Source organism: Ctenopharyngodon idella, chromosome 18 (genome assembly GCF_019924925.1).
Source record: "Ctenopharyngodon idella isolate HZGC_01 chromosome 18, HZGC01, whole genome shotgun sequence".
In the NCBI taxonomy this organism is placed as follows: domain Eukaryota; kingdom Metazoa; phylum Chordata; class Actinopteri; order Cypriniformes; family Xenocyprididae; genus Ctenopharyngodon; species Ctenopharyngodon idella.
Window position 1 is genome coordinate 16,078,599 of NC_067237.1, and position 13,147 is coordinate 16,091,745.

The 13,147-nt window shown below is 40.0% G+C and overlaps 1 protein-coding gene across 50 annotated transcripts in view; it reads right to left on the bottom strand.

Annotated features, from left to right (window-relative positions):
* LOC127500029 (uncharacterized) overlaps positions 1–13,147 on the bottom strand; it is a 162,447-nt gene that overhangs the window by 135,423 nt on the left and 13,877 nt on the right. For 48 of the 50 annotated variants that reach the window (XM_051870886.1, XM_051870862.1, XM_051870878.1 and 45 more), the window contains 4 exons: positions 12,653–12,748; positions 4,551–4,631; positions 1,642–1,746; positions 1,334–1,450 (listed from right to left, as the gene is read on the bottom strand). In XM_051870886.1, coding sequence (XP_051726846.1) covers positions 1,334–1,450; positions 1,642–1,746; positions 4,551–4,631; positions 12,653–12,748 — 399 coding nt within the window. The remainder of the gene's footprint in view (positions 1–1,333; positions 1,451–1,641; positions 1,747–4,550; positions 4,632–12,652; positions 12,749–13,147) is intronic. The other 2 variants (XM_051870851.1, XM_051870859.1) reach the window with 2 other exon arrangements.

Here is a 13,147-nt window from a genome sequence, read left to right on the forward strand (position 1 = left end):
CGCGACACACTTATCCTAAAAGCTGTCCTCATCACTTTCCTCCTGAATCGACAGCTCTCGAACATGATACATGATAGATGATAATAATGATTTTTTTTTTTTTTTTTTAAACATTAATGACACAGACAACAGCAAAGGCTGCTGTCACTTTAAGAAGGAAAGCACAGTCCGAATAACTGACACACATCTGGCACACTGTTCACTTATGACATAACTGAGAGAATACTTGCCGAGACAGGTATTTTGACATAATTTTGTGTGTGTGTGTGCCCGTTCAAGCGCAAGTAAACGTAAAAAAGAGGAATTAATTAGGTGTTCGAGCGCTGTCTGACTGTCTCTCTCTCTCTCTCTCTCTCTGCGTGCGCGCGTTTCGGGGGTATAAGGCTGTGCGCACAGATAACAGCTCGCAAGTCCCCATTTTCGCCTCCTTATTCGCTTTTTAAATCGTTTGCATGCGTCAACTGGCGAGACAAAACACGTCCAAATGACAAACTTTCACTCTATGAATTTAGCAGTTAATACGCGAATCACATGCGTGCCAAACCGTTGGACCTTATCCGTACGGATCACAGATTAACTGCGATCCGTTGTACACCTAATAATTAAAGAACACACTTATCATCACGATTACTATCTTACCAGAGATGGAGAAAAATCCTACTCCAGTAAGTAAACATGTCCCTGTGAACCGGTCCTCAAAAATGTTGGTACTCAAAAGCGCTTCCCACCATGTTTTTTGGTGCATCGTTTATAGGACACCTGCGTACCACTTATGTGCACCCCTGAATATCATCACACAACTCACAACAAAACAAACATTGTCTTTTTAAAGGGATAGTTTTAAAGGGAGAATTCTGTCATAATTTACTCATCCTCAAGTTCTCAATCTGTATGAATTTCTTTGATGTCCTCAACACAAAAGAAGATATTTTGAAGAATGTTCGTAACCAAAAAGTTTGTGGTCCACACTGACTCCCATAGTATTTTTCCCCTACTATGGAAGTCAGTGGGGCTCAACAACTGTTTAGTTATCAACATTCTTCAAAATATCTTATTTTTTGTTCAGCAACTTGAGAGTGAGTGATGACAGAATTTTCATTTTTGGGTGAACTATCCCTTTATGTATTTTAACACATACTTCAGCGTGCTGAATTTGCTTTAAAAGGCACAATGTACAACATTTCAAAATCCAGGTTATACGTCACTGGCAAAAAAATAAATAATAATACTTATTATTATTATTATTATTAACTCTAGCATGGTGGATTATTTATGTTGTAAATTAAACTAAAATGTGAACTGTGTTATTTAAAAGTTGTGTTTGTGTCCTCACCTATTGAGAAGAAAAGATGCCAGTTCCACATCACTGTTCATTCCCTTTTGAACCTTTAGACTTTCCCACCGTACAATTTCTGCACCAATATTCACTGTGGTATTTTGTTCTTTGCTACTAAATCACACAAAACAACAAATCACATATGTCTTTATAATTTAGACAAACAATCATGAAACCAGCAGGTTACCTCTATCCAAAATTGATCATTTCAGAAAAAGGTTTTAATGTAAATAAAGTTTCATGATAGTCCCTGAGATACTTTCTAACACAGTAAATATGTGACCAACAAGAAACACAAGAAATACCTTTTGGTAGATGTTGTTTTCTCATTGAAGCTTGGTAGTGTGCCATCTTTTGAACGATCACTCCTCATAGACACTAAGCTGGACTCAACTGAGCCTGATCTTTCCCTAAAACACAAAGAGCAAAGAGAATCAATTTATTGCAGGAAGTCCCACTCTGTCTGATATCTACATCTGCTGTGCAGTTCTGTTAGCTTAAATAGCTACTGTTTTTTAGGTTTTTAAGTTTCGATAATAAACTTCAGAGTCATTTTCACTATATGAATCAGAATCAGAATGAGCTTTTATTTTGCCAATGTGTCCAAACACACATTTGTGCATTATGTACTGTATATATACAGAACCATATAAAAATGTTATTAAATACATTTACATAATCTAATTATTGCTTCTCTCTCTCTCTCTCTCTCTCTCAGGTACTGAGAGATGAATAATAAAAACAGGCGGTAAATGTTATGTTATCTGTTTAAGCTGGAGATAGCATGGGGGAGAAAACTCTTTATGCCTGGATGTTCTAGTGCACAACAATCTGTAACGTCTGCCTGAGGGCTGAAGTGCAAACAGGTTGTGACCTGTTTGTGTGCACGCTTCAGGAGCGCGCTTCAGGTGTACCTGCTCAGAAAAACGAATGTCAGACCAGCACACAGATAACCGGCAAGGCATTTAAACCCATGCAAATAATAAACTTTTGTGATTGTGAATAATTGCAGTGTTCCGTGAGTATAAGTCTACCACTGCACTAACATGTGATGTGAATGTATGTCGCGTTGTACAGTATGTTGAGACGGAGGTGCCAGAGCTTTCTTCAAAAGCAGAACGTGGAGACATTTTAATCGTCCACGATCAAAAATCGTGATATCGCATACCCCTAGGCTGAGTGGCAGCAGGAACTGTGTCTTCACCAGGCTAGATTATAATAATAACGCAGTTACAAGATGTGTATAATTTTAACTATACAGTGGTTGTCAGAATTATTGGCACCCTTGGTAAATATGATCAAAGATGACTATAAAAAAAAATTTTTTGCGTTGTTTATCCTTTTGATCTTTAATTAATAAAATTAGCAAAAATCTAACCTTTCATTGAAGGTAAAGAATTGAAAGGGGGGAATCACATTATGAAATAAAAGTTTTTTCTCCAAAACACGTTGGCCACAATTATTGGCACCCTTTTATTCAATACTTTTTGCAACCTTTTCCCAAGATAACAGCTCTGAGTGTTCTTTTATAATGCCTGATGAGTTTGGAGAACACCTGACAAGAGTGTTCAGAGACCATTCCTTCATACAGAATCTCTCCAGATCCTTCTGATTCCTAGCTCCATGTTGGTGCTTCTTCTCTTCAGTTCACTTCACTCATTTTCTTTAGGGTTCAGGTCAGGGGACTGGGACGGCCATGGCAGAAGCTTCATTTTGTGCTCAGTGACACATTTTTGTGTTGATTTTGATGTTTGTTTTGGATCATTGTCTTGATGGAAGATTCAACCACGGCCCATTATTGGATTTCTAGCAGAAGCGGTCAGGCTTTGATTTTTTTATCTGTTGGTATTTGATAGAATCCATGATACCATGTATTTGAACAAGATGTCCAGGACCTCCAGCAGAAAAATAGGCCCACAACATTAAAGATCCAGCAGTATATTTAACCATGGACATGAGGTGTTTTTTATCCATGTGTGCACCAAACCCATCTGGTGGGTTTGCTTCCAAAAATCTTTTTTTTTTTTAGTTTCATCTGACCATAGAAGCCGGTCCCGTTTGCAGTTCCAGTCTTGTCTGACAACTGAATATGCTGGAGATTGTTTCTGGATGAAAGCAGAGGATTTTTCTTGAAACCCTCCCGAACAACTTGTGATCTTTGATCATATTTACCAAGGGTGCCAATAATTCTGACCACCACTGTACTAAATAATTCCCGACCAATCGGTAGTAACAGCAACTGCTGTACAGTTTGAATACTGCTGCTCTCCTTCGACTCACTTTCAAATTCTTCCCTCTCTTCATTACAGCGCAGGTGGATGGTGGCCAGACATCACAAAAAAAGCCAAAATAAGCCTGTTAAAAATGCAGTATAATATAGCCATCGTGGCACCATGTAAACAAACTAGTTTTACCAATATCCTACAAAATTAAAAGCCAGGAAATGTGAATAAAATAAAATAATAATTTATTGTGAATAAAATAGTTATACAATCTAAAATATTTAGATATTATAAACTGATTGAAGTAGAACAATAACATAATAATTAAACTCTAATAAGGAGGGGGCTTCAGGGACAAAGGGTGAGGAACCACAGTTTTAGATCAGCTGTTTCTGTGAAGGATCCAGAGGACATGCATCAGTTCATCATCTTTCCACTCTGACAGGCACTCTGACACACATGATTCCTTCATTTTTGGTTGAACTAATCCTTTAAATTAAATTAATAATTTATTTTCCTTTATTTTTTCACTTTAATTTAAATTTGACTTTAAATAAAATAAAGCTCAATGTTTAAAATATGTAAATGTAAAAAATCTATGCATGTATCGAATCAAAATTTGATTCCAAATTGAGAATCAATTTTTAATTGAATCGTGACCCCAAGAATCGATATGAATCGAATCTTGAGATTCCAAAAGATTCCCACCTGCCCAACTGCCAAAGTGCCTTCTGTGTGAATGTAAAAACAGTATCACATCCTAGTAATATTTCCATTATTAATACTGGAACAAGAGACAAAGGTGACGATAAAGACACAAATAATTTCTGTGACTTGAAGTAATAAGCAACCAGCTACAGTGCAGCTCACCACCAGCATAGATGGCAAAATAATTCAGCTTTCTCTGAGGACTTAACATGCCTGTGATGTGTGTGGACAAAACATGGGAAAGCCAATAAATGCAATTCCAGAATGGTTATGATATAAAATACCTTTTAGTAGATGATGTTTTTCTATGGCTGGAGTTCGGTCCACCACCTTTTGAATGGTCACTCTTCATGAATGATTTTTTCCTAATGACACAAAGAGCAGAGAATGAAAAAACACGATTCAGTCTCATTTGAAGGTAGTAAAGGCAGTTATGACTATGAATGGATGGATTTCTGTTGAATTTGTTTTTGCATGAGTAACATCGTCGTCATAATTCCGTGTGCTTATGGTGCGTGTCCACCAGCACCAGCAGAGCGAGCATTTTCAGTGCATTAATATGGAAGTTGAGCCTCACTCTCGCGAGCCTGAAGATGCTCAACTTCCATAGGACATTGTGCAGACATTCGTGTGGTTCATCATTGCACAGGATATACGCTGTGAGAGAAACGCGCTTGGAGCCTGCGTTCTCGCCCGCCGGTAGACCTATTTTCCTTACAAATGCTCTACGAAGGCATCATTTATGTTGGTTGGAGTGCTGTGGGCTTATTTTATAAATATGAAACTCACTGACAGTTGTTACAGTTCATGTCTCCCCTGGACTCCATCTCCCATGATCCTCCCTGTTCCACACCTGCACTCACTTCCTCGTCAACTCCCCATCTCCAAGGATTACCTGCACCTGGTCTTCATCATTAGCACTCCCTTTATTATGGACTCACTTCCCTGCACTCCTTGTCTGTTCTACGTTTGCTTATGTTTGGTTGTTCTGTCTCCTTGTTTAATAAACCCATTTGCTGCTGAAGTCTGATTCTGATTCCTCTCTGCTGCAACCAACTGTAACAGAAGAACAGACCTAACAGTGAGGACTTCTGCAGCAAGATGGGAATTTTCCTGGTACCGATCTCTCCTGCTGTTCACCAACCTACCAGTTCAGCGGTGGACCGCCTGTGGACCATTAGGCAGGACGGTTGCCCGCTGGAGAGGTACATGGAGGAATTTTCTGAGCTCTCTTGCTTGGTGAACTGGCCAGATGCACCACTTAACGCGTGTTTTCTGAAGGGCCTGGACGAGGATACAATTCGTTATATTGAACCTGCCTGTTCCTTCTCCCTAGTCGAGTCTATTAATCTGATTCTCTTTTTAAATGGTTCTGTTTTCGAAATTGAAGAGGTTCAAGAAAAAACGTGTCTTCCTTGTCCAGTCCCCTCAGAAAAACACGCGGCCTGGTCAGTTCGCCTACCGCCCGTTTCCTCCACATATCCCTCCAGTGGGTCATCCCATGTTGTCCTGCCTGTCCCAAAGTCCAAGCCGACAAAGAAAATGGCCGCCGCGAAACCCAAGCCGCCTAAGAAAATGGCCGCCGCTGCATCTAAGGCTCGCCATGAAGTGGCCGCCGCGAAGCTCAAGCCGCCACGGATAATGGCCGTTGCCGCGCCAGAGCCACTGAACAAAGTGTGGCCACCGCAAAGCATGAGCCACCAATTAAGATGGCCGCTGCCGCACCATAGCCACAGAATAAAATGGCCACTGCCAAGCCTGGACATTCACCAGGAGAGGACCACTGGCTCATTGATTTCTGGACTGAACCTGTCGCTCCAGTTCGCCCCCAGACTCCGCTCCAGTGGCCGAGTCGCCCCCAGACTCCGCTCCAGTGGCCGAGTCGCCCCCAGACTCCGCTCCAGTGGCCGAGTCGCCCCCAGACTCCGCTCCAGTGGCCGAGTCGCCTCCAGACTCCGCTCCAGCCCTCACCAGGGCTCCAGGGCTCCAGGGCTCCCATGATCCTCCCTGTTCCACACCTACACTCACTTCCTCATCAACTCCCCATCTCCACGGATTACCTGCACCTGGTCTTCATCATTAGCACTCCCTTTATTATGGACTCACTTCCCTGCAATCCTTGTCTGTTCTACGTTTGCTTATGGTTGGTTGTTCTGTCTCCTTGTTTAATAAACCCATTTGCTGCTGAAGTCCGATTCTGAATCCTCTCTGCTGCAACCAACTGTAACAACAGTAGGCTGCTTTCAATTTCCATGTGCACTTTGTGAAGGGCGCTCGCGCAAGTGGCTGTGTGAGACTCCGTTTAAGTGTTTAAAATGCTTTTATGAAGCGAAATTAATTTAAACCTAGTCAGTTAGATGTCTTAAAGGATTAAACAGACAGGACAAAAACATATTATATTTCAAAAGAGATCTGTACATTATTGTGAATGCAACTTATTCTTCCACTGTCTATGATGACATCAGTAATAATCAAACAACCGTAAAGCTGAGAAAGAGAAAAATCCCTCACAGCTTTTGAATGAAAAACGTTCAGATACTCTTAAATACTGAAAGCACTCTTAGTTTATTGCTTGTAATGTTTCGTTGTTTCTCGTTATTATTATTATTAGACTACTTGCTTTTATGTTTTGAAGCTATTTATAGCCTATATTTAAAAATCTTAACATACAATTTTATTAATTATTTTATTATTATTTTAATTATATTATTTATTATTTTTAAACAAGTAATTATTTAAAAAAAAAAAAAAAAAAAAAAAAAAAAAGTACTTATATAAACTATGTATTAAATAATAAAAAAATAAAATAAGGTTATGAAACGAATTAACTAATAAGAAAAAAAGTGGATCAAGAATAGTTTTGGAATCGGATCGTGACTCCCAGAATCGGAATCGGATCGGATCGCGAGGTGCCTAAAGATTCCCACCCCTAACAGCGATCAATAAAGAGTGTCAAAACAACATTTACTGTTTGAATTTTGTTTATAAACCTGACAAAATATGAAAGCTGAAAATTTATTCCTTCACAAAAGTAGAAAAACATGAAGCTAATTGTGAGAGTAGCAGTCAAGCAACAGGAGGATCTACATACTGTAAGTGTTTTTGTGTTATTTCTAGTTTGATTTTAGTGCTGTGTCGTTGCTAGGAAGTTTGTTTACTGTATTCAAGTGGCAAGTCGCGTTTGTTCTCATTTCGCTCCGAGTCAGTAAGTCGTGGCCAAAGCCAGCTTATAGTACTTAAACAGCTGTAATTTAGCATTTATTAGAGAGTAGCAGTCAAGCAACAGGAGGATCTACATACTGTAAGTGTTTTTGTGTTATTTCTAGTTTGATTTTAGTGCTGTGTCATTGCTAGGAAGTTTGTTTACTGTATTCACGTGGCAAGTCGCGTTTGTTCTCGTTTTGCTCTGAGTCAGTAAGGCGTGGCCAAGGCCAGCTTATAGTACTTAAACAGCTGTAATTTAGCATTTATTAGAGAGTAGCAGTCAAGCAACAGGAGGATCTACATACTGTAAGTGTTTTTGTGTTATTGTGTCAGTAAGGCGTGGCCTGCTGAACTAATTAACATTGTATCAAGTGGGTATAAAACTGTGTAGTATACCACAGCAGCTCGTGTGAAGCCCTCATCGTGTGAAGACCGAAGAGTGTAAAGACCAGCAACTCTACCTGCGCGACTGGCACTTGAGTATTGCTCTTTTCTTTTTCCTTCTTTCCTTCCTCATTTATACAGTTTGTTCTTGTTTGTCTATCTTGCGACCTGTTTTAGATATGTGCTAAATAAAAATAATAGTGTAATTCCCACTATTACTATCACTCGTAAATCGCGTGCCACACGTTGGAGGCAGTGCAATCATAACAACCTGCGTATTTTACCCATGTCATATTGTACATTACTTTCAATTTCTATTGGTCTCTGGAATTGTCAATCTGCTGTAAACAAAGCAGACTTCATTACATCTATTGCTACTCATTCAGGTCTCCATCTCATGGCTCTGACTGAGACATGGATCAAACCAGAGGACACTGCCACACCGGCAGCCCTCTCCTCTAATTTCACTTTCTCACACCCCACGCCAGATTGGGAGTGGTGGTGGTACTGGTCTGCTTATGTCCAATGAATGGAAGTTCAATCCTTTACCAGCTCTCTGTGACTACAGCTCATTTGAATCACATGCAATTACCATCACCTACCCTGCTAATGTTGTAATGCTTTATCGTCCCCCAGGTCAGCTAGGTAACTTCTTGGAGGAGTTAGATGTGTTACTCTCATCCTTCCCTGAGGATAGTACTCCTCTGCTAGTACTTGGAGATTTCAACATCCATCTAGACAAACCTCAGGCTACTGACTTCCACACTCTGCTTGCCTCGTTTGATCTCAAGCGAGTGTCTACTACAGCTACCCACAAATCAGGTAACTAATTGGACCTCATCTACACACGCTGCTGCTCCACTGATAACACACTGGTTACTCCACTACACACCTCAGACCATTTCCTCATCACTTTTAATCTCAACCTGACCCCTAACTCAACACACACTCCACCACATGTTACGAAACCTACGCTCACTCTCACCCTCCCACCTATCCTCTTTGGTCTCATCCACACTTCCTCCCCCTAAACAGTTCTCATCATTGGACACTAACAATGCTACTGACACTCTTTGCACCACGCTAACATCTTGCTTAGATGACTTCTGCCCCCTCTCATCCAGACCAGCCCGCGCCACCCCTTCTGCCCCCTGGCTATCCGATGTTCTCCGTGAACATCGGTCTAGACTCAGGGCTGTAGAGAGGAAGTGGTGCAAATCTAAAGATCCTACTGATCTTAGCTTCTATCAGTCATTCCTTTCTTCTTTCTCTACAAATGTCTCCAATGCTAAAACCACATACTATCACAATAAAATTAACAATTCTACTGATTCCCGCACACTTTTCAAAACTTTCTCTTCTCTTCATTGCCCTCCTCCCCTCCCTCCCACACCAGCTCTTACAGCTGATGACTTTGCCACATTCTTCACACATAAAATAACAACCATCTGCAACCAATACACACCACATACTGACAATAACATCTTAATGGAAAACACACAAATTCTCCGCTCCTTCTCTATGCTCTCTGAGGCAGATGTTTCCAAACTCATCCTTTCCAATCACCCTACTACCTGTCTGCTTGACCCTATCCCCACTCATCTTCTTCAGGCCATCTCCTCCTCAATTGTACCTGCAATCACTCACATTATCAATTCTTCTCTTCACACTGGTACATTTCCCACAGCTTTTAAGCAGGCTAGGATTACACCACTGCTTAAAAAACCCACTCTGAATCCAGCACTTTTAGAAAATTAGACTGGTATCCCTTCTTCCATTCATTGCGAAGACACTTGAGAGAGTTGTGTTCAACCAACTGTCTACTTATCTCACACAGAACAACCTCCTTGACAACAACCAGTCTGGCTTCAAGAGTGGCCACTCAACCAAGACTGCCCTGCTCTCAGTTACTGAAGCCCTGAGATTGGCACGAGCAACTAAAAAAATCATCGGTACTCATCATTTTGCTGGATCTGTCTGCTGCTTTTGACACAGTCAACCACCAGATCCTCCTGTCAACCCTCTTGTTGAAGGGCATCTCAGGAACCGCACTCCAGTGGTTCGAGTCTTATCTCTCAGGTAGGTCCTTCAGGGTATCTTGGAGAGGTGAGGTGTCCAAGGTAGCAAGGTCCATCCAGTAGCAAGATGATGCGAGGTGTCGCATCATCTTGCTACTGGGGTACCTCAGGGCTCAGTGCTTGGACCACTTCTCTTCTCCATCTACATGTCATCACTAGGATCTGTCATTCAGGAACATGGTTTTTCCTATCACTGTTATGCTGATGACACACAACTCTACCTCTCATTCCAACCAGATGATCCGACGATTGCTGGTCGCATCGCAGCCTGCCTGACAGCCATTTCTGCCTGGATGAAGGACCGCCACCTTCAACTCAACCTTGCTAAAACGGAACTGCTTGTGGTCAGTGCCAACCCAACACTTCATCACAACCTTTCCATTCAACTTGGGTCGTCAACCATAACTCCTTCCAGGACGGCCAGGAACCTTGGAGTGGTGATGAATGATTGTTTAAGCTTCACAGATCATATTGCTACAACGGCCCGGTCCTGCAGATTTGCCCTGTACAACATTAGGAAGATCAGACCCTTCCTATTGGAGCATTCCACGCAAATTCTTGTCCAAGCTCTTGTTCTATCCAGACTGGACTATTGTAATGCTCTCTTGGCATGCACTGTCAAGCCTCTACAACTGATTCAGAATGCTGCAGCAAGACTGGTCTTGCTGCAGCACCTCTATACCTAAACTCACTACTTCAGACTTACGTGCCCTCCAGAAGCTTGCGTTCTGCAAGTGAACAGCGCCTTGTGGTGCCATCCCAAAGGGGCACAAAAATCACTCTCACGGACCTTCTCCTGGTCTGTTTCTGGTTGGTGGAATGACCTACCACGCTCTATCTGAGCAGCTGAGTCTTTAGCCATTTTCAAAAAGCTGCTAAAGACATCTTTTTCGTCAACACTTGACCCAGCAATATTAGCACTTTTTATTTATTACTTTTCTTTTTTCGATTTTCTATTCTCTTTCTCCATCTATTTGCGTATATTTAAAAAAAAAAAAAAAAAAAACCTTGCTACGAGCACTTTACTGATGAAACTGTGACTTGACACGGCACTTACATACTGTTGTACTCATGTTGATTTGATTGCTTCTACTATTCTCATTTGTAAGTCGCTTTGGAGAAAAGTGTCTGCTAAATGACTAAATGTAAATGTAAAATGTAAATGATTAGGCCTACTGGATGACAGGTCCTAAAATATGTTTTATTTATACATCAACTGAGCAACAGCACAGACTTAAATTGGTAAAGACATATTTGCTGTGGAATATAGAAGTTTTTATGATGCATCGTAATGTTGATGTGAATGATCATCTGCATCTATGCATAAAAACAAAAGAAGTTCTCCAGTTACTGATGTAACCATGGTTCCCCGAAACGAGGGAACGAGACATTGCTAGTGATGTGTCCATCATGAACGAATCTTTAATATGACTCAGGAACAATGAATTGTCTCAGAGAGTGATTCATTCATTTTGTGTTGACCACGCATTCACAATATCATAAAGGTTCTGTACAGGAAACAGAAATGCACGGCTCTACCTACGCTTACATTTTTCTTTAGGAACAAAAAAAATTTAGGAGCAGTCAAAAATTTAGGAGCACTTTCTGATTAATAACAGACATTAACTTTCCCGTTACAGGGTGATATTTGCCCCTTTAAATTATTTCCACGGGCATTTTTACCATTATAAGAGCAATTTCTTCTAATCTTATTAAATGTATGCATCATATTTCATCAATTTCTTAAATTAAAATAGAAAATTAGTTTTTAAATGTTAAACAATAAATTCAGTTAGAACAATAAGACCCAATGAGACTGTTACCTATCAAAAGAAATCATCCAAAAATCCATCTTTGCATTGCAGAAGTGGCACAGAAGCTCCATCTGAAATGGTATTATTTAGACCCATTTACATAGACTGCTTAATGCAGCTCATGGGTATAAAATGCTGTATAAATGTTTTAAATATAATTTTTTTTAATTTTGATACATGTAAAAATTAAACTTTAAAAGTTTGATTTGTGCGAGTCATTCATTCAGTCGTTCAAAACGCAGATTCATTCACGAATCACTGTTGCTTGGAGATGCGCAACAGCTCTGATGTGGCTTTGTTTGAAATTATTTTCACGAAATAGAGCATAATCATAATCATAAGTCACTTAATATCAACTTGTTTATTGGACTTCAATAAGATCAGTAAGTATCACATTTGCAATCATGCCAATACTCTGAGAAACTGGAGTCCACTCGTGTGATATTACTTGACTTACATATGTAAGGCTTGTTGCGATGGACGGTGTTACCCGTGTTCAGCTGCAACACCGGTTATATCACTTGCCCACCATGACCGCAACACTTTATTATAGTAATAAAAATAATTTAGTTCAGTTAGAGAACAGATACTACAGAAAAGTGCTATGTGAATGTAACAAATTATTATTTATATTATTAATTAAACAACAGAATTGCTCTGCATTTGTCCTTCTTAAGACTAAAGATGGATAGATGTATTTATGTTTGTTCAGTTGCCTAATGTCTTTCAGTGGTGATTTTATGGTTGCCTCCCTCTGGTTGTCTGTGTGTTTTGCTGGCAAGAAACTTCAAATTTTATAAGTCATTGTCTTCTGTTATTTATTGTTTTATTTATAAAGTTCTAACACATAAACCACATGTGAGAAATTAGCTAAAATAACTTTGGCATGTAAAACATGTATAATACCTTTCAGTAGCTGATGGTGTTTCCTCTCTGAAGTTTGGTCCTTCCCCATCTTTTGAACGGTTACTCTTCACAGACACAGAGCTGGATACATGTAAACTGAAATAAATAAATAGATAAATAAATCTGATGATGAATAAATCTTTTGGTGATTTCATATTTTCCAGATTTGAGATGATCAAAATAGCATCTTGAGCTTCAATTGAGGCAACAACATATTTGTGTAAACATACACGTGTCACGTCTGTTTTGGGTCTTCGAAAATGACTGTGACAAGGTGCTGTAGCGCCTGTAAACTTGAGAATGGAGGGCATACAGGTGCCGTCCAAATACTCTTGTACAAAAAACAAAGTGATTGACACAAGGCAATTCACCAAGTCATAGTCCCGTGTAGGGCTGTTGCAGTGAAGGAATTTCCCGTGTGGCAGTTTTGAGTAGATCAATAGCGTAATGTGTGGTATTATCGCTAATTATTTATTTTTTATTTATTGATTTATA